Source organism: Rousettus aegyptiacus, unplaced genomic scaffold, assembly GCF_014176215.1.
Source record: "Rousettus aegyptiacus isolate mRouAeg1 unplaced genomic scaffold, mRouAeg1.p scaffold_m13_p_1, whole genome shotgun sequence".
NCBI lineage: Eukaryota > Metazoa > Chordata > Mammalia > Chiroptera > Pteropodidae > Rousettus > Rousettus aegyptiacus.
The window spans coordinates 8768363-8790458 of record NW_023416284.1 but is presented as its reverse complement, the minus strand read 5'-3'; the positions used below and the strand labels follow the sequence as shown (position 1 = coordinate 8790458).

Below are 22096 nucleotides of genomic sequence, written 5' to 3'. Positions count from 1 at the left end.
ATACAGGTTAATATACAAAAATCGATTGTTTTCCTATATACCAGTAAGGAACAACTGGAATTTTAAATTGAAAACACAACACCATTTACATTAGCATTAAAAAAAAAAAAGTATGTAGGTATAAATCTACCAAAATGTGCGTAAGATCTATATGAAGAAAACTAATAAAATATTGATGAAAGAAATCAAAGATCTAAATAAATGAACAGATATTTCATGTTTCAATTTCTTAATGATATACGATGTTTAGCAACTTTTCAATGCTTATTTGCCATCTGTGTATCTTCTTTGGTGAGGTGTCTGTTCAGATTTTTTCATCCATTTTTAAATTGGGTCGTTTGTTTTCTTATTGTTGAGTTCCAAGACTCATTTATTTGGGATACATATTTATAGCCGCTTTGTTCATTTTTGCCCCAAACTGGAAGCAACGCAGATGACTTTAAAAGGTGACTCGATAAATACACTGTGGTACATTCATGCCCACAATGAAACATAGTTAAGGATAAAAAGGAAAAAAAAAAAGATCTATCAAGCTATAAAAACACATGGAAGAACCTTAAATACATATTGCTCAGTGCAAGATGTCACACTGCAGAGGCTGGATGATTTCGACTGCACGAAATTCTGGAAAAAATGAAACTGTGGAGACAAAGGCTTCATTACTTTCAGTACAAAGACCAGTGGTCGCCCGGGGCTCGGGTGGAGGTGGCGAGGGAAGGGTGGACGAAGCCCGGGGGGTTTTCGGGCAGCGCAGCTACACTGCATGATGCTGCAAAGGTGGCTCCATGTCACTGCTCATTTGTCCGAACCCACAGAATCTGCAACACCAAGATGGAACCCTAATGTATCAGTACTGGTTCATCGGCTGTACCGAAATGTACCTCCCTGACACAAAATGTTAGTAACAGAAGCTCTGTGTCGGCATTTGGGAATTCTCCATGTTATCTGCTCGATTTCCTGTAAACCTAAAACAGTTCTAAAAAATATATTAAAAAAAAAAAAAAAAGAAAGTTGAGTCTACGGCCATGTCACTCTGAACAAGCCCGATCCTGTCTGATCTCGGAAGCTAAGCAGGGTCAGGCCTGGTTAGTACTTGGATGGGAGACCACCTTGGAAGACCAGGTGCTGTAGGCATAAAAAAATAAAAAATAAGGGATTGTTAGCTGACTAGGTCCTTGCAGTCTGTGAGGTCAACCAAGGGTTGCCTTGCCTAAAAACAAAAAACAAAAAACAAAACAACCCGTTGAAACACACGAGTTATTTGGGAAGTATCACTGCGTCTTCCTCATCGCCATTCCCACTGATCTTCGCGCTCTGTGAACCCGTGATGACCCATCAAAGACAGAAATTCTATGTGCTGTGTCTCGTTTTTCTCTTCCCAGGCTTCATTACTTTCAGTTCCTCAAAAGCTGCCAGAGCCACTATCAAGAACTCAAAGCAAAGCAGGAAATTTTGAATCACTCCATAAAACCGGGGTAGGTTCTGCCACATGTCAGGCCAAAAGAGAGCTTCCTAGTTTTGCCCTGTAAGGCCATTTACTCCCTCCCCTTCCTTGGAAAATTGCTAAAAGCTACTATTTGATGGAGCCCCTCAGTGTTTCCATACACTGTGTGTGTGTTTAATCTATTTCTTTTTACCTTTCAGTTCTTGGTCATCCCCTCCCTCACTCCACCCCCCTCACTGCCTCAGAAAACGGATGTAATGCAGAAAGAGTAAAATCTGGGGTTTTCAAAAGAATAAGGATGCCAGGAACGGGAGGCTCTGGTGAGACAGTGAGTCTGGGAGGAGAAGCAAAGGGGAAGTTCTCGGCTTCCCTCTGTCAGCCAGACCCTGGAAGCCTTGAGGAGGGGCGAGGCCTCACGAGAAGAGGGTTTCCAGCCCCCCAAGCCTCCCCGCGTGACGTCAGGAAGGCCGCTTCTCCTGTCTATCCCTCAACGTCCTCATCTGCCAAATGAGGGAGGTGATGGTCCCCACCTCGTAGGGTCTAAATGAGTTAACACACATGGGAGGACAAAGAACACAGTGCCAGGCACAAGGCAGCCTCAGTGACGGTCAGTTACTCCTGCCCTTAACATTCCCCGGCCTGGTGACGGCTCTCTGACCCTTCTCCTTCCTCTCTGACCACTTCCGGGTCTCCATGTTCGGCTCCTGTCCCTTCGTCTGCCCCTCAGATGCCACCGTTCCCCAGGAGTCTAGCATTTCCTTCTCACTCCGTCCACAGGCGGGGGCCGCTACACCACCCCCTAGTCCTGGATGTTGACTCGCCACCTTGAGTCTTGCTGTCCTGCCTCCACCCTCCCATGTGACCCTCCCGCTAATGATGTCATCACCCTCCCAGCTCACCCTGGCCATCTTTTCCCAGGGCCCCTGGCACTGACCCTCCTGAGTCCCCTGAAAAGCCGTCAAACCAGTCCCGTATCACCACCCTCTCACCCATGGCAACAGTCTGGGCAAGAGATAGTGTCAAAGGAGGTGGAGGTGGAAAGAATGGTCTGCAAAGGTGTCCACGCCCCGATCCCTGGAGCCCCATTATGTGGCAAGAGGGACTTCGCAGATGTGACGGTTACTAATCAGGACCTTATGAGGAAGGTTATCCTGGACTATCCAAGGTGGGGCTCATCTAACTCCCAGGGGCGCCCCAGAAGGCAGAGGAGTTCTCTGGCTGGAGAGGTCGGAGATTCAAAGCCAGAGGAGGACTTGACCTGCTGCTGCCGGCTTTACATGAAGGTGGCCATGGGACGCAGAACGTGGGCGGCCTCTCGAGGCTCAGAACCGCCCCTGACAGCCGGCAGGGAGATGGGGACCTCAGCTCGCAGCTGCACAGGCTAGATTCTGCAAACCACCCGAGTGGACCTGGGAGCAGGTTCTCACTAGCGACTCTGCAGAGGAGCCCAGGATGCCGACACCTTGATTTTGGCCTCGTGTGACCCAGAGCAGAGGAATCAGCAGAGTCTACCCTGACTTCTGACCTTCAGACCGTGGGATAATACATTTCTGTTGTTTTAAGCAGAAGGCAAGTACAATAATCAAAATTTAGAATATTTACAAATACGATATTTACCCCCGCCAGTAATTCTCAGTAATTCAGTCTCATAACATAACCACTGTAACCACCCTCTTCACATACGTATAGAAATTCAACAGGGAATGGCTGCCTGAGACCCTGAAACTGACAAAGGCAGAACCAGGCTCCAAACCAGCCATCCAGTGCCCTGGGTACCCGTCTGACCGCTCTGTTCTAGGGGCTGCTCTATCTGATCTCCCACCTACATAACAAAGATCATTAATTCCTTCCCAGCGCAAAAGCCTTTTCAGGGGGGAGGTTCCATCTTCAAACAAGTTAAATGTTAAACACTTAGCCCGGCTTACATTTTACACTGTTGAAGAAAGAACGTCCGAGCCTGTAGAGAATTTTTAATGAGCTTATTTGAGCCAAACTGACGACATATGCCCGGGAGCAAGATCTCAAATGCTCTGGAGAATTACAGTTTTGCAACTTCTTTTATGTATTTGAAATTGAGGAGGGAAGGGAAGGAAGAATACATGGGGGGGGGGGCGGTTTAGAGGATGGGGGGGCTGGGAGGGGGGCTGGATTATAGGACAGTTAACAAGATCGAATGCTCTCTAGAGGGTTAATACCCCTTCGAAGGGTATTACTTCTGGCCTTTCAAAGCTGTGTTCACCTAGATGCAACAGAACAATGTGCAGAGCTGGCTTAAAACCTTTCACTAAAGAAGTTACAGGCCTGGGGCGTGACCGCCCACCAGGACCGGCCTGCCCAGTTAGGAACCAACGAGCCGATCACCCTGTGAGGTCGCCTGCCACCAGCACACTGCCACCAACATGCCGTCTAGCTCTTTTCTCCCCGGAGGCATGGTTCACCAAACACCTCCGGAGTTTAACTCGGGCTCTCTCAACATCGGGGGCGGCCTCTCCTGCCTGCTCTGCCTGGTAAGTCCCCAGGCTTCTCTTTATAGAGGCAGCTCAAGCCTAGTCTACTCTGGGGCACCCTCTCACCCTCCGACAGGGTCCCTGTGGGGCCTCAATTTACAGCCCCAAGTGTGGTCCTTGGAAAGCGCCAGGTCTGCATTCCCTCTTTACTCCAATCGCTCACTAGATGGCGCCACCCCGGTTTCCTGCGTGAATGAGAACCACACGAAAATTGATTTCATGTTTCACTGACAACTCTCATTTCGGATTTCACACTAGAAATCCCCTAGCTCAGTGGACTACCTTATGATCTCAGTTAATGCACAGGGATTTTCAGATATTTAGATTTTTTTTTTTAGATGTTTCCCAAAGCTACATTTACACCCAAAGAATGAAGTTTCTTTCTTTAGAAGCTTTGGGTCAGCCTCCCCAATCCCCTGACTATGTGACTTTGGGCCAGTTACTGAACCGTTCTGAGACCCATTTCCACATCTTAAAATGAGCATTAAAATGGTAATAGTAGTCCCTACCCCAAGGGATTGTTTGAGGACGTAATTCTGTAAATGCACACACAGAACTGACGTAGCCTATGTTAAAGACCACGCGAGACACTTTGAGTAGCCTATAAACGTGTGCTGTAGCTGTTTGTATTATTTGTGTTTTCAAAAAGTTATGACCTTTAACCTCACATCCATCAGAATGGCTGCTGTCAAAACAACAACAAACAACAACAATAACACCGGTGTCGGTGGGTACAGCCCTTGTGTACTGTTGGTGGGAATGCTACTGAGAACAGTACGGCAGCTCCTCAAAAAGCTAAAAATACAATTATCCTGTGACCCAGCAAGTTGACGTCTGCGTTTACGCGACAAACTGAGAGCCGGGCTCGGAGAGAGGTTTGTATGCCCACGTTCACAGCAACGTCACAATCGCCAAGAAGGGAAAACGACCCGGTGTCCAACCACGGATGAATGGATACACGAAATGTGGTAGATACATATGATGGAGTATTTATTCAGTCTTTAAGAAGAAGGAAATCCTGACACATGCTATAATGCGAATGAAACTTCAGGACATTATGTTAAGCGAAATAAGCCAGACACGAAAGGACAAATACTGGATGATTCTACTTACATGAGGTTATCTAGGGTAGTTACATTCATAGGGATGGTTCATGAGCTGGTGGCTGCCAGGGGTTGGGGGAGTGGGCAGGGCCACTGAGTTTCAGTTTTGCAAGATGGAAAGAGTTAAGAAGAGTGGGGGAGATGGTTTCACAGCACCGCGAATGTATTCAGTACCGCTGAACTGTGTGTACTTAATGGTTAAGAAGGTAAATGTTATGCTCTGTGTCTTTTACCACAATAAACAGAAGAGAAAAATAAGGTGACCATCTATCCCTTCTCCTTTTTTCCTCTTGGAAGCCTTCCACCTGCCAAAGGGAAATTGGGCCCATACCTGCTGGGCCCACACCCATGAAGCCGGCCCCCATTTCCAGCTGCCAGTTCCCCAACAACAGGGGAGAAGAGAGTTTCCCCAAGGGCTGAAGAGACCAGATGGGTTGGCTGCCTAGAGCAAATACACTCTGGGTGGAGCCTGGGGTGAATGTGGGGCGAACCCAGGCAGGAAGGCGAGCTTCTGAGTGCAGACAGAGCAGACCATTGCACCCTCGGGCCTGTTCCTTTCTGCGGATCTCCCCACGGAGCCCGAGATGGGTAAGAATCCTCACAAAGCAAAAAGCTCACTTGTAATAGAGAAACACAAATTAAAATGACAGAGATAGCTCCTAGACCAGCAAAAATCCAATGGGTGGACAACACACTAGGCTGGGGAGGGAGGTGCAAACAGACTCCCAGTGCTGCTGGGACACTGACCGCATGTGTCAACCTCTGGTGGGCAACGTGGCAGCGTCCATCAGCACTACAGATGTGTACGCCCTTTGACGCGGCACACGTACCCATACGCCCGAGAAATGAGGTAAACAGGACAATCGCGGTGGCCTTGTTTGATAATAATAAAGAAGATTACGGCGTGGGCTCCGATGGTTCTTTTTGAAGAGGCGGCCCAGAACTGGCAGGTGCGCCAGGCAAAGGGACAAGAGTCGTGTGGCTGTATGGGTTCTGGTGTGCCTGCTAGATCAGCTTGCCCCATGACCCGGATCCCGCCTGGCAACGGGCTGACGCGTGCTCGAGAGACTGTTCCAGCGGTGAGGAGCCAGCTGGCAGGAGGCTGTTCGCAAAGGCAGAGGTGCCGGCACGGGCACTTCGCCCCCCTGTCATTTTGTCCCCGGCATTCCTCCTCCATCTCCACCCTCCCGGCCACTACACCGTGCCGTCTTGGTTTGTCCTATAGCTTCATCTTTAAGGGGATCCCGGAACCTCCCCAGTGGGGGGGGGGGCGGTGGATTCCTGGCGAGGGGCTGGATTCAGCCAGCTCTCCACTGTTAACCTTTCGCTTCTCTATTCCTCCAAACAAAGTTTATTGAAATAGCGCCCTGGCCCCGCAAACAGGAGCTCCCACGACATCAAAAGAGAAGAAACGCAGGTGATCAAGGAGGGCGAGGGAGGGGACCCTGATGGGGGCTCTCGAAATGTGCTCCACAGGATGCCACACCCCGCCTGGAACCTGGGGAGCATGGGACCGTGAGGATTCCTGGGCCTCGCCCCAAACCCGCTGGGTCAGAATATGCTCTTTCATTCCAGAGGTTCATGTTTAACAGGTACTTTTATACAGGTGAAAAATTCGACAACCTTTGGCTTTCGGCGTTTCTTCATTCTGGAAGAATTGAGCCCCTTTCTCAGTGAAATTTAAATAGTGTCGACATCCAGCTCTAAAAATTACTGTTCACAAGCCATATCGGATCAAATAAATTATAAGACTTGGCTCTGAAATGAGCAAGGCCAGGGCTTCCCAGCTATGCGCAATGGGAGAGGGGAGATTCTGAACGGAGCTGCCTGCCAGTCTGCATGTGGCAGCCCAGACGGTCAGTTCAAAATGCAGCTCTCCCCCTTGCTGGAAACCCTTCGGTGCCTTCTTCTCATTACTCTTCAGATGAAGGTGAGAATCCTCACGTGGCGCGAAGGAGGCCCACACGTCTCTTAGCCCTCCTCCTTCCCACTCTTCCTTAGGACACACTGGTTTTCTCTTGGTCCCTTGAGCTTCCAATATGCTCTTTCACCCCAGGGCCTTTGCACATGCCGTTGCTGAGCCCCTCGTCTAGTTAAGTCCCACCTTGTCCTCTTATTCCTTTCCTTTGGAGCCCCAGGGTTGGCATGGAACTGCACGGGCCTTTGTGGGATCTCTGACTGACTTCTCTGTCTCCCAGCAGTTTCCTGACTGTAGGAACCAGGCCCGATTCCGCCGTTGCTACGTCCCCGGGACTGCCTCGGTGCCGAGGCTCCAGGTAAATATTTGTGGGCTGAATGAGTGATGACAACAGCCAAAGCCAGGCTGGCTGCCACAGGCTTCCTATTGCTGTCAGGGAACCAAACTCCTTACAGGGCAGGGAAAAAAAGTCTGGAGGGCCAAACCCTATAAATATCAATTATCGACTTCCGTGGAGCCAGATGATTACAAGTGACTTTAATTTTCTTCCTTATACTTTACTTTCTCCCAATATTTAGAAAACAATAAGCAGGTAACTACCTTCCATTATCGGAAAAAGTAAATGATGTCAAAATATTCTGACATCGACAATCAAAACAACGTGTCAGCCTTGCAAATGAGTATAAATCTTCAGAAGTGTGGCTGCTTATTATTTAGGATTTACTCAAGTAAATAAAGCAAACAGCCTCTTTCCCTTGTGAGATGTAAGCTTTGGGTAATTTCGAGGACAACTTTTTATTAATAAGTATTTCTGAACTTTATTTAGTGAAATGACTTCTAAGTGGCAACTACAAATCGACTATTGAATTATCCCTTGGGGTGGTCCATAGCCAATCAAGGGTGATTCTTCTAATAAGAAAGGCTCAATGAAGTCACCAAAGGGGCAATTTTCACCTCGTCTTGTTTTATCGAATTGGAAAATGGTGACACGTCTGCAGGTTTCAGTTCTTCCAAATGGACCTGTGTCTCCATATCCCTTTTAAAACCCCCTCTCCCAAATCCATTCACGCTTTGGGCAGAGGATCTGTCTAAGATAGAAGCACCCGTTCACAGAATGTTTGGCAATTCGTTCACCACCTGTTCTTCAGGGAGCCGATATAAGCTTGTGCCCCTGGAAATGCAGCTTATTTCTTCCTAAATCAACGTGGCTCTTGCTGGCGGTGGGGACTTCCTTCTTGACCCAAGTCCAGGAAGCCGTAAGCCGTCAATTATTTTTTATACAATGAATGGAACTCAGTTTCTATTGATATAATAATTGTCCTCATCAGTTCCTTTTCCAAACAGCTTGTTAATGTCGGTGGATCCTCATCCTGACCCTGTGCCCCTCTGAGGATTCCTCTCGGTCTCCATTTTATAAGACAAGAATAACATCATGGTGTCGCTGACTTAGTGCCGTGTGCCAGGCACTTTATACGCAATGACCCTGTGAGGTAAGTGATTCAGAGACTGGGACAACGAGCTCCGAGCAATTAAGTAACTCACTGAGGTCACAGAACCAGAAAGTAGCCCAGTGAGATTCAAACCCAGGTCTATTTCCGAAGTCTGTGCTCTTGACAATTACCACAGTTTTCTAATATGATAGTCAGGTTCGACACAGAGATCTCTCTCTCTCTCTACGTTTGCCAGATGGGAAATAAAATGACCTAAAATCTATCCCTTGTTATGATAAAAAAGGAACTGAAATTCTTTTTCTTTTCTTCTCCCACTTTGTGCACTAAACAGATTTTCTGTGTCCTTATAGGGTGACCATGACATGGATGAGACTCTCAAGGGGAGGCCCGCTGAGTTATTTTTAAATCTGCTGAGTTTACGATAAATACCCTCAGATAACCAGAAATAAATGGGGGGTGAGGGGAAAGGCTTTCTCAACTTCATAAGAACATCTACAGAAAAGCCTATAATTAATATCACACTTAATGGTGAAGGACCAAATGCTTTCTCATATAAGATCAGGAACAAGCAAATACAAAGATTTATACTTCACTCATCACTCTTATTCAACAGAGTACTGGATGTCCTGGCCAGGGTAATAAAGCAGGAAAAAGGAAATTAAAGGCATTCGGATCTCCTTGATGAAAGGAGGAAAAAAACTGTTCTTTTTTTTGCAGATGCATAATTTTTTATGTATAAAATCCCAAGAAATCTATATTAAAAAAAACCTTCTAGAAAGTTTAGTTTATATATCATATACACATACAAAAATCAGTTGTATTTCTATATAATGTCAAGGAACATGTGGACACCGAATTTTAAAATACAATACCATTTATAATAACTCTAAATAAGAGAGAAATCTTTAATTGTAAATATAACAAAAGACTTGTACGGAACACTCCTGAAAGAAACCAAAGACCACCTGAATAAGTGAGAAACCGTGTTCATAGAGTGAAAGAGAATAATAAAGGTATCAATTCTTCTCCTACTGATGCATAGGTTTAAAAACACAATTCCCGAAAAAATTCCAGCAAGATATTTTGTATATATAGACTGCTTAGACTAAAATGTATATAAAAAAGGCAAAAGAGCTAAAATAGGTTAAAAAAATTTTTTAAAAGACGAATATAATGGGAGGGATCACTCTATTTAAAACTTAAACCGCTACAGTGATTAAGACTATGTCATATCGGTAGAAGTACAGATACACAGATCAATGAAACATAATAGGAACTCAGAAAGAGCCTCCACACATATTGGTCAAATGATTTTTGAGAGAAGTTACAAAAGCAATTCAATGAAGAAAGGATAGTCTTTTCAACAAATGGTTCTGGAGTAACTGGATATCCACATGCAATAAAAATAAACCTTAACTAAACCTCATCATATTAAAAAATGAACTCAAAAAGTTTATAGATTTAAACCTAAAACAAAATTATAAAACTATTAGAAGAAAACATAAGAGAAAATCCTCAGTATCAAGGGCTTGCTCACGTGTTCTTAGACATGACACTAAAACCATGATCTATAAAAGAAAAAAAAGATAAACTTCACGAAAATTTAAAACTTTTGCTCTGTGAGATATTCTGTTAAAGAATGAAAAGACAACCTATGGATGGAAGAAAATATTTGCAAACCACATATCTGGTGAAGGACTCATATTTAAAATATATAAAGAACTCCCCAAACTCATTTCTAATAAGATTATCTATAAAAAACCCAAATAATACTATTAGAACTGACGAAAAATATGAAGAGACATTTCATCAAAAAAGGTATACAGAAGGCAAATAAGTACCTAAAACATATGCAACATTACTAGCCATTTAGAAAATCCAACTAAAACCACGAAGAGATACCACTGCACACTTACTAAAATGGCTAAAATAAATGGTGGTAATACTAATTGCTGGCGAGGATGCAGTGAAACCATGTCTCATCCATTGCTAGTGGGAGTTTAAAATGGTATGGCCACCCTGGATAATAACCTGGAAGTTTCTTTAGAAACCAAGCACATAGTTACCACATAATCTAGCAATTACACTCTTGAGCATTTATTACAAAGAAATGAAAACTTGTACTCACACAAAAACCTATACACAAATGTTTATAATAGATCTATTCATAACAGTCCCAAATTGGAAACAATCAAAACGTCCTTCAATATGTGAATGGTCCAACAAACTGTCATACATCTAGACACTGGAATACTACTCAGCAGTAAAAAAGGAACAGGCTAACAACCTAAATGGATCTCAAGGACATTGTGCTGAGTGAGAAAAAACCTCGAAGATCACGTATTATTTGATTCCATTTATATAACATTCTCCAAGCAATAAAAATGATAGAAATGGAGAACAGAGTAGTGCTTGTTGGGATTTAGGGATGGTGGTATGAGGAGGTATTATGACGATAAAGGAATATCACAGGGAGAGCTCTGATAGTGGAACAGTTCTATATCTTAATGGCTGCACACGAATCCCCACATATAATAGAATGGCATAGAACCAAACACTAATTTTGTACCAATATCAACTTCCTGGTTTTGTATCATTATGGTTAGATAATATGTAAACAATTGGGAGAAACTAGGGGAAAGGTATCTGGGATTTATCTATTTTGGGAACTTCATGTGAATCTATAATTATTTCAAAATAAAAAGTTGAAAGGAAATCTGTTGAGTGAGGTCTGAGACAGGCCTGCTTTTCATAGTTACAGGGAAATTGCATTGCATTTCTCTTTCAGCTTTAATATTTTAAGCTCTTTCAATAGTTAAAAAGGTCAAAACCCACTGTTTTTATTATTCCTTTCTTTCTTCTACCTTCTTGGGCTGTCAATGATCTGAGGCTCTGGACCAAACCACAGTGAATTCAGAGGATGAAATGAAATGAGGAGATGCTGAGGCCAGGCCCAGGGCTTATCCTGATTCACTGCTCAGAGGTCTGCAGGCTCCAAGGGGCTCACAACAGTCTCCAAAAACTCAGGCTGGGCCCTCCAGGTGGGCCTTGCTGCCAGGCCCAAAGCAGGTGAAAGTCAAAGCGTCAGCTCTATGCCCACCTCCCAAACTGCCTTATCAGGTAGCTGAGGAGGGGACGATGGGTGGGACAACCGCAGACTTGTCCAGCAAATGACAGAGAGCACATCACACTTTGCATCATGCTCATTTTCACTACATATGCCAGGGAAACCCAGAGTATTTTGGCAATTGGTTACTGGCAGCACGTCAAGCTGTTAGCCAGAGGTTGTGCTTTAAAAGCGATCTGAGTCCACACAAACAGTAAGAGCTTTTGAGGAGGGGTTGGGGAAGCAAGACTTCTTACCTCTAAAACAAGGTCTGAGTCTTCATGCCTTCCAATCGTAGTACTTTTATTCAGGACGAAAAAGCCTTCTGCGCTCTTTAGATAGGCTTTCATACTCTTTGCTTTCCCTATAAGAGGTTTTCAGAAATAATTTTGTTAGGAAACTGCAGTCCCCTAATTATTCAATGACATCATATTTAGAATGAATGAAATACACCACAATATCCAAAGGAGAAATCAGCAGAGGTGGGAGTCCACAGGTGGACTGAACGATGGTTAGAATTATAATTCTGCATATTTTAAAGATGATCTCTTTAGTAGTGATATCTAGTACAGATGAGCTGGTTCTGATAATCACACAGAAGACTTTTTATAAAAAAATGTAACTCAGAGCACAAACAAACAATAACTAAACAGCCCAACGACAAATCAGAATTCCCCTGATAACTGCTCTCCGCCTCCCACTGAGCTTAGGATGAGGTTCATTATCTGACATACCAAGTATTCCTAACCTTCCACTTCCTAGCTCTGGGACCTTAGATGAGTTACTTATTATTTCTCTATGCCTCAGTTTCCTCATCTGTAAAATGGGATTAAATAATATTCTGTATCCCAAAAGGGTTTTGTGAAGATTAAATGCAATAAATATGTATAAAGCATTTAGAATGGTACCTGCACTATACCAAACACATATTTGTACCACTATTATAATTATTATTATTAATCTTGAACTCTGATCCAAGGAACTCTAAGTTTCTATAGATATTCTTAAAGTGCCAAGTCAGTCATTGAGGAAGTGGGCTTTAAATGACTCTTTTTAAATCACTACATTTCTTCACATACTTAGGAATAAAGGATTATTTCTAAAGGCCAAGGTATTAAGATTATAGCTTGGCCATATAATCTGCGCATATTTCCCCTCCCACCCCCTGATATTTTAGAATGAAAATGTCAAATGCACAGAAAGTTGAAAGAAGTGGATGGTGAACTTCTATATACCCAACACCTAGGTTCTACAATGGACATTTTGCTATTTGCTTGATTACATCATCTATCCATCTATGCATTCGTCTATCCATTTTAGATTTTTATGCATTTCAAAGTAAATTCTATACTTTTTTCGTTGTCGTTGTTAATGCCTACAGCACCTGGTCTTCCTAGGTGGAATACCATCCGAGTACTAACCAGGCCTGACCCTGCTTAGCTTCCGAGATCAGACGAGATCGGGCATGTTCAGGGTGGCATGTCTGTAGACTATATGTGATTTTGAAAAAAATTTCAGTGACTCCAGTAGGTTACAAAATGTTGGGGATAATTTATATGATGCTTGAATTCTGATTTATGTCCAATTATATAGCGTGACATCCTCCTTCCCAACAACAAGTCACAGAATGAAAGTTCCTCTCTTTTCCCTTCAGCTGAAAGATTACTAAACTGTGAAGTTGCTGGACTGTGGATAAAAACAAAAGTCATCCAGTTATGACTGCATAGAGTCTCAGGTCTGGTTCTGCTTTTCGCCAACATCTCCATCATCATTTATTGAAGCCCTACTAAGTGCCACACATTGTGCTATCCTTTTACACACATTGCACCTTTTCATCCTCAGAACACGTCTGTGAGGTAGGTATCAGTACTGTCTCACTTTACAGATGGGGAAACTGAGACTCAGAGAGGTGAAGGTCACACAGCAGTAGGTGTCAGGGAAAGAACTCTGAATACCTACTGCTCAATCCTCTGGCAGCTCAGTTTCCACCCTCCATTGTTGCTAGGTGGGGCAGAGTGGGGTGAGGGAGTTACACTGTCCACACGTGGAACATGCAATAACAGAAAGTCCTTGAAACCAGGAAAAATAATACCTTACCTGGGGGCAAGGTAAATACAAATAAGCCAGATGGTTTATTGATATCTGTAAATTCCGAGGCCTAATGGTTGCCTCACAAATATCAATGCTTTCAAATTTCATGAGAAATAAATTTTATTAGGTTTGTTGTCATTAACATAGGAGAAAAGACGTTTTCTCTTCTAAAATGATACCGCAAAGCACTTAGAGCAGCCAGCTGGCTAGGAATATTTGCCAGTAACTACCTTCATTTTCCTTCCAGTATCTCCTCTAGATGACTTTTTGGAAAACCTAAATTCTATCGCTTTAGCTTTTGGGTTGGACAATACTTCAACTTAATCTTGCCCCGTGCAGCCATTTCCCTGCTTGAAAATACTGTAGAAAGTAATTTGACTGTGCTAAACTCTGGAAACTCGTTCTTAGTGCCACACAGCACCAGCCACAGGCCAGAGGGAAAGAATTTCAATCATCTGCATCCCCTCGACCACTTCATTGTGTCAAGATTGGGCCACAGGAGCGACAGTTCTTTTGAGGGCTCCAAGGTCTTCGATAGCCTGGGGGCTCTGGAAGTTCCTCCAAGGAGAGGTCAGAGCAGGCGCATCTCTGACCACTGGATGGTGGTGTCCGTAAATTCGGAAAACCTGGGGCTTCGCTCGTAATCCCAGGTGTACCCCACAGGACACTCGAAAGTGGGTGCCAACAAGGGTCCTGAAGCTCGCGCGCGGTTATCTCCGGGGTCGTGTGTGGAGGTGCACTTCGGGAGGAATGGCTGGTGCTGGGGGGCCCCTGGGGCGCCCCTGGGGTCAGGAGCCAGGATCTGAGAGGAGGAGTTCGGGACTCCCGGCTGCAGTCAGGTCACTCCCCGCCCCTCCAGCCCTTGACCTCGCAGGGTTTGCTGGGTTCGACCTCAGGTGTCCGCCCGCCACCTCCTGCCGTGCCTCACTCACCTGGCCCGAGGAAGAAGCCCACGCTCCGTCCTCCGCCGAGAGCCCGGCGGGCTCGGGAGGCGCCAGGCCCGCTCGGGGGCGAGGCCGAGCGGCCGCGCTCCCGCGGAGTCTCCAGCCAGCGGCCCGCACCCCGCGCACCCGCCAGGCGTGTGTACGCGCGAAGCCATGGCAACGCCGGCTGACTGCCGAGCGGGCGAGGGGCGTGGCCTGCGCGTGCGGCCGGGGCGCGGGGCGGAGAGGGGCGTGGCCTGCGCGTGCGGCCGGGGCGCGGGGCGGAGAGGGGCGTGGCCTGCGCGGGCGGCAGGGGCGCGGGGCGGTGCCAGGGAGACCCTGCGGGAGTACAGCCTTCCGCAGCACCTCAAGGCGTTCCCCATCTGCCACCTAGGGGGCCTTAGCACCGCTTCACAGGTGGGGAAACGGGGGCTCAGAGGTCACAGGATTTACAGCGGGAATGAAGAGGACTCAAAAAGCCTTCTTACTACACCCTTTGCTCTAGGGAAGGTTCCTTGAGGGGAAGTGAGTGGGCAGGGGCGGATGATGATGGAGCTGAACCAGGAGAAGCTTGGAAGTTGATACCCTCTGCCTTACCCAAATCCCTGGTCCTCTCTGTTGCAGATGAGAAAATAGAGTAAGCTGGGGGGTGAAGATGGAAGAGGGATGGGGTGGAAGGAACAATTTTGAAAGAATTAGAGTTTCTTCCAAGAGCTGGGGAAAAGATATTAATAAACTCACAGCTCAACTGTTCTTGTCCTTTCCTGTCAAAACTGACTTTAATTCATCTATTTGTTCTTTTGTTATCTCTACAAACATCTCCCAAGTATCCATGTCAGACGGTGGCCCCAGAGTTCACCTGGATGAGTCATTGTCCTTAAGAAGCTCCCACCCGATTGCAAATTGGTCCAGCCACTATGGAACACAGAATGGAAGTGCCTCAAAAATTAAAAATAGAATTACCTTATGACCCAGCAATTCCACTTTTGAGTATTTCTCTGAAGAAATCCAAACACTAATTCAAAAAGATATACGCACCCCTATGTTTACTGCGCCATTATTTACAATAGCCAAGATATGGAAGCAACCAACCTAAATGCCCATCAATAGACGAGTGGATAAAGAAGATGCGGTACAGGTCCACAGTAGGATATTACTTGGCCATAAAAAAAGAATGAAATCTTAACATTTGCAACGATATGGATGGACCTAGAGGGTATTATGCTAAGTGAAATAAGTCAGACCAAGAAGGAAAAATACCATATGATCTCACTTATATGTGCAATCTAAAGAATGAATGAACAAACTAAACAGAAATAGACTTATAGATGAAGGCAATAGGCTGATGGTAGCCAGATGTAAGGGGGTTTGGGGGGCTGTGTGGAAAAGATGAAGGGATCAAGTACAAATTGGTGGTTGCAAAATAGTCAAGTGGATGTAAAGTACAGCATAGGGAATCTACTCAATAATATTGTAATAACTATGTAGGTGTCAGATGGATACTAGACTTATCAGGGTGATCACTTTGTAAGTCATAAAAACATCTAATCACGATGTCGTACACCTGAAAATATAATATATGTCAACTGTAATCAAAAAATAAAAATATTATTTTTTAAAAAGAGATGAATCATTCCTCCATTTTTCAGTTTGATGGGCTTATTGTTTAGTTTTATTCTGTCTGGACCTCACTTTTCTTACTTGCAAAGTAGAGATAATGATTATAGGGATTAAATGGGTTAATTTGTGTTAAGTGCTAAATTGTGCCTGGTACAATAGAATCACTCTGAGTGTTTGTGATCATTATTGTTTGTCGTAGTTTTCTGATGATATGGGAGGACAGCCCAGTCTCAACCCAGGTCACAAACACCCCAGAGAAAACTTTGATTTGCATCAAGACTCAGTCCCAACCCAGGGCAAACTTGACCTCTGACCCAATATGGGAAATAATTCAGAGGAAACCTGAGAAGAAATGTCTAGGGAGGCAAGGGGTTGATCTGGTTGGAAAGGAAGATAAAAAGCATGTGACGGGAATGACCTGAAAAAAAAAATACTCAAAACAGGAGCACTGTTCAAATGAGAAAAGAATGCAGACAGCAGCGAGACGTTGCAAAACTCCAGAAAACAGAGAAGGTGGCAAAGGATGAGGTCATCTCAAACCAGATAAAGTGGGATAAGCCAGATGAAATCATTTTGTCGGTTGCTCTGGGGCCTTTTTGGGTGTCTATGTCAGAGACAGGTTGAGCTCCCTCTTCTGGTGAACCCAGCCGAGAACCCAGCTGGTCTCTGTGGGATGGGGGCTGTTGGACAACTCTATAAATTCTATTTGGGAGCAGCTGAGCGGGCAAACCTCTATTGTTTCTACTGCGAGTAACAATGAACTTTTATGAACATGGTTAATAGAACTAGTGAAAGTTTATCAAGGCTCGTTAGGTACCAGCTGCCACGGCTTGCACAGTTTTATTTAATTCTTAGCCCAACCCCTTTTACGGAGGGGGAAACTGAGGCACAGTAGAGTCAAGTAACTTGCCTAGGTACAAATCTGGTAAATGGTGGGTTCAAGATTTGAACCCTGATTGTTAAACTCCAGAGCACTGTATTTTTTTGTAAACTTTTTATCAAAGAAAAAACACTATCAAAAAGCGCAAAAATCATAAACATGTACTGGAAGAATTTTCATGGTGGATGCGCCCACCTCATCAGAACCCAGATAGAGAAGTTGAGCACCATCAGCCCCTCATGCCCGAAGTCTCTGCACTCTATTCTAGTCTTTGTCCACCCACTACTCTGACTTCCAATATCCTCGATTAGTTCTATATGTTCTTCAACTTCATATAAATGGAATCTGTACGATTGTGTTTTTCACTTGGTTTCTTCGCTCAATGTTATGTGTGTGAAATTCAACCAAGTCATTTGAGGTTTCATTCATTCTCATTCCTGTATTGCATTCCATTGTATTAATTATCTATTCCTGCATAACACATTGTAGTAAAAGTAGTGGCTCAAAACAACATATAGTCGTCATCTCCCGGTTTCCGTGGGTCAGGAATCCTGGCACTGGTCACCTGGTCACACAGGCTGCAGTGAAGGTGTTGGCCTGGGCTGAGGTTTCATTGTTGTAGCCGTCAGCCCCCGAAAGACACACGGACCACCGGAACTCAATGAGTTATAGGAAACACTCTTTATTCAGCCAGCTGGATCTGCCAGGGGTATGCAGACCCCAAATTAAGCAGCCCCAAAATGTAGAGGTACAGGGTTTTTAAGCCCCAAATCCCATTCTTCATCTGTCTAAACACAAAGGGCTATTTTTCTTTTATTCACTACCTGTCAACTCACAGGTCAGGTGCATAAGCGGGGTTACAGAAGCAGAAAGCTTGTTTAGAATGTTATGTTCCTATAATCAAAGGCCTACGTGCCTATAGCAATAGCCAAACAGTAATTTCCAGTAAGAGTCAATTTTTCAGCCTCCACATCACCTGAGGCTCAACTGGGAAAGGGGACCCTTTTGAGTTTATGCGGTTGTTGGAAAGATTCGGTTCCTCGAGGGTTGTAGACTGAGGGCCTTGACTCCTCACTGGCTGTTAGCCAGAGGCCCCTCTGACTCTCAGACTCACCTAGCAAGATGGAAGTTACAATTTTATGTAACGTGATCACAGAAATGACATCCCTTCACCTTTGCGGCATTCTATTGGTTAGAAGTAAGGTACATGCCCAGCCCACACGCTAGGGGAGGAGCTTACACAGACCATGAACACCAGGTATAATTGGGGGGCCATTGTATGTGTCTTTTAGTGCACATGCACATGCACACATAACTCTTGGGGATATATACCTAGGAGTAGAGTCTCCGAGTCATAGAGTACACACGTGTCCAGCTATAAGAGATTTGCCAAATGCAGCGATATAAGAGGTGTATGCCCGCTCAGTCAGAACACATACTTTTGCACATTCACCTCCACTCTCTCTTTACAGAGGGAGTTTTGGATTTGGAATTATAGGTCCTAAACCTGATCCCATGTCAGAATCACCAAACTCCCGACCACATCTTCAGACTTCCTGATCATTTGAGGGCTAGAATGTAAACTGGAAGGTACACTCCATGAGGCAGGGGGTCCTTGTCCTGCAGCCCTGGTGTTAGAGCAGTACCTGGCATGTAGTTGATATTCAACATAGAATATATATATATTTTTTATAAAATGAGTGAATTTAGGAACTGTTGTTCAAAGAGATGGGCCTCAGGGAGGTTGTGAACTGCTGAAATCAAGAGGAAACTTTAATGCATCTGAGCCCATGTGCATTTTCCTGGGAAGAGGACCCGGAGCCTTAACCGAATTTCACCCTGACAAAGGTTAAGAGCCACTGCGATCGTCTGGCTTATTTTGTCACATAAAGGAACAGATGGTCCTGGAGAAGGAGGCACGGGAACTGTGTGCAAGGCCCCCAGGGTTGACAGAGTTTAGAAGTGAGAAGAGGGACGGTGCTTGCCTAGGACACCTCAGAAGCTGACACTTGGCTTGTTTTGACCTTTGACCCATGATGGCTCATTCCCCACAGGACCTCCCCTGTGTCTGTTTATCAAATGGCGATTCCCAGAATTCCTTGGAGGCCCTGAGTTTCCAACGGTGGCAAGCCAACGTGAACCCCGCCTTTTGAGAAAAATCTCTTTTTACCGACAGAAAGCCTCCCATTTTATCTGTTTTGAGATGACCTCATCTTTTGCCGCCTTCTCTGTTTTCCAGAGGTTTCGCAGTCCGCAGTCTTTTCTCATTTGAACAGTGCTCCTGTTTTAAGTTTTTTTTTTTTTTTTTTCTGGTCATTCCCGTCACATGCTTTTTATCTTCCTTTCCAAGCAGATCAACTTCTTGCCTCCCTAGACATTTCTTCTCAGGTTTCCTCTGAATCATTTCATTTGGTGTAATTATGTCCAGTTTTTCCTCCTTCCTCACTGTACTCAACATAGACCCTCTCTTTTCTCCAGAACAACTGTTCTTTTCTTTCCAATCCCTCACCGCAATCCTCATCTTTCACCATGTTTTCTGACCTTTTTAAAGAACTGATTATTTTTTGAAACTTCAGTCGCAAAGATCATCCCTTTTAATCTGAGGCTGAATTTGGATCGCTGTCAAGAAGCCAGGGAGACAGGAATGTTGCTGGGTAATTAGGATCTTCAGCAGAAGGGATGAGCACCCAACAGGGGCAGAGTGAGGGGTGGGGAGGTTAGAGGAACCTGGGGATGGAGAGGGAGGGACATTCTTCTGCTTGAGGTGGGGCTTGGAGGGGGAGTGGTCAGAAAAGACTCTAAGCAAAAGGAAGCATTTGACCTGAGTCATGAAGAATGGGTAGGATTTCAGGAGGCAGAGCAGGGAGAGAAGACTAGGGTAGAAGGAAGGCACAGTGGAAATAAAGGCTAGAAGACGAGTGTTAGGAGAAGCTAAGATGGTGATACAGATAGGGGAGGCTAGACACTGAAAATGCAAACTCAATGGCCACGGTCAGTCTTCAGATTTGTTTGTTTGGCTTTCACACTGTGTAAAGACTTTTAATTAGTTGCTGAAGGGACAGCCCTCTTTCTGTGGAATGACAGAGAAACTCATTCAAACTGGCTTCAGCATGAAAGCAAATTCACTGGAGTCTAGAGGGGACAGCTGGGTGTAGGCCCAAGTGATGTCATCAGGCCTTGGCCTCTCTCCGGCTCACAGCGTTACTTTTAACCATGTGGATCCAACCAGACAGAATCTCCGTATAATTGTCACAAAAAGGCTGCCATCGCTCCTGCCCTTACATCTCAGTTTTGAATACCACAGGGAAGAGAGTCTTTTTCCTGGCAACTCTTGGCTCTATTCTTGCATCTAGAGCAACAACCTGCTAGGGCTGAAGAAAGGCTGTCCTCTTGGGATATAGCTTACACTCTCCCTGCCCACTGCACGTCTCCTCCCTGGCTTCTGGACGCACTTGAGTTTTCACCCCCAGCATAATTTAATTCTGTAAATAAATCAGTTCCTTCTACCAGATGGATGTGCCCAAAGTACAGGGGTCAAATAGCATTTCCTGTGCTCCCACAAACTCCTGACGGCAAATGCCTGGCCATGTTTGATCATTTCATTCCTTGCTCATTTTAAAATCCTTCTTTTGAAAACTATTTAATACATAGTGATTTTAGAATCACTGTCTGAATTTCAAAGTCTGAAGTCTTTAGGGGTGGGTCTCAATATATTGTTTGTTGATTCTGCTTACTCTGGCTCATACTGACTTGCTTCTTGGATGTTTGGTATTTTGGTTGTGATATCATTTTTGATAGAAATTAATCTGTGGGAATCCTGAGGGGTCTGACTCCTGACTGCTTTCCTCTGTTTTTTTTTTTTTTTTTTTTTTTTTTCCAGCTGGATGCCAGGCACGCTAATAACTTATGACCACTTGCATTTACTTTCTCAGCTTGGAGTTTTCCCACTGAATGTGTGGAGAGTAAATGCGAATCCCAGACCCATGTGGTTACAAATCCTCGGGGTGCCAATTACCATTATTATTATTGTGACCATTATTAATTGTCCCATCCAGAGCTACATTGAAAGTAGATACGTTGCCTCATAGGCTTCCTTTTCCAGTAGTCCAGAAAAAAAATTTTAATAGCCCTCCGTTTGCTAGGATGTATACCGCCTTCGGGGGTGCTGGCTTAGTATGGGCATTTGAGACGGGGCTAGTTCACCTTACAAAGGGCCAAGGCTTAACCTCCCCTTTCCTGTACCTGTTAACTCCCCAAATTGGTAGACGCATTTATCCTCGGGAAGTCCCGGCTTCCTCATTTGCTTGTAGTCTGGCCGTGGCTCACTCTGCCTCTGTTGTGTATGTATATGTGTTCCTTTGGGATTGTGTACATTAAAAATTATTTTTTATTATGAGATTTAAAAAAAAAAAAAAACACCTATAGCACCTGGTCTTCCTAGGTAGTCGCCCATCCAAATAGTAACTAGGCCCGACCCTGCTTAGCTTCCGAGATCAAACGAGATCAGGCACATTCAGGGTGGTATGGTCATAGACTATGAGGGGATTTTTTTTTTAAACATACACAAAAATAGGGAAAAGAGTGCAATTAACCCCATGTACCTATCGTCCAGCTTCAACATGTTTCCAATTTTCTTGTATTTCCTTTTTTCTTCCTTTTGTTTTTTTTTTCCCCCTGGATTAATTTAAAGCAAATTGTATCATTTTACCCACACATACTTCCTAATTGAAAAGAAGTTTTTTTTTCTCCCCCTTGTGGATGAAAAAGGAGCCACATACTAAACATTTTTGCTGGAGAAACAGGGTCCTTTGTCCTGCCGAATATTCACATGCTGGATTTGTCTGGATTTCTTCCTCATGGTTTCAGTTAACTTGTTCCTCTCTTCCCCACGTTTCCTGTAAACTAATATTTAGATGTAGAGGCTCGATTAGATTCAAAGCCTTTTTGTTGTCAAAACTACTTCGTAGGCAGTGCTGTGTGATCCCCTCTGCATCACACTGTGACCACAGCGTCTGGTCGCCCCATTTTTAATGATACCAAGATTGACCCGTAG

The 22096-nt window shown here is 44.6% G+C and overlaps 1 protein-coding gene and 3 pseudogenes across 16 annotated transcripts in view; 1 reads left to right on the top strand and 3 right to left on the bottom strand.

Annotated features, from left to right (window-relative positions):
* The window catches only part of FHAD1 (forkhead associated phosphopeptide binding domain 1), a 102898-nt gene extending 88212 nt beyond the window's left edge, over positions 1-14686 (bottom strand). For all 16 annotated transcript variants that reach the window (XR_004953429.1, XR_001594871.2, XM_016128365.2 and 13 more), the window contains exons 1-2: positions 14553-14686; positions 11787-11893 (exon numbers count right to left, since the gene is read on the bottom strand). Coding sequence is in view for 14 of the 16 variants with exons in the window: in XM_016128365.2 (XP_015983851.2) it covers positions 11787-11879 (93 nt within the window). In the remaining 2 variants the exon portion in view is untranslated. The remainder of the gene's footprint in view (positions 1-11786; positions 11894-14552) is intronic.
* Positions 1016-1134, top strand: LOC118605466 (annotated as a pseudogene).
* Positions 12902-13020, bottom strand: LOC118606481 (annotated as a pseudogene).
* Positions 14687-21459: 6773 nt separating the features above from the next.
* Positions 21460-21578, bottom strand: LOC118606880 (annotated as a pseudogene).
* Positions 21579-22096: the final 518 nt, after the last annotated feature.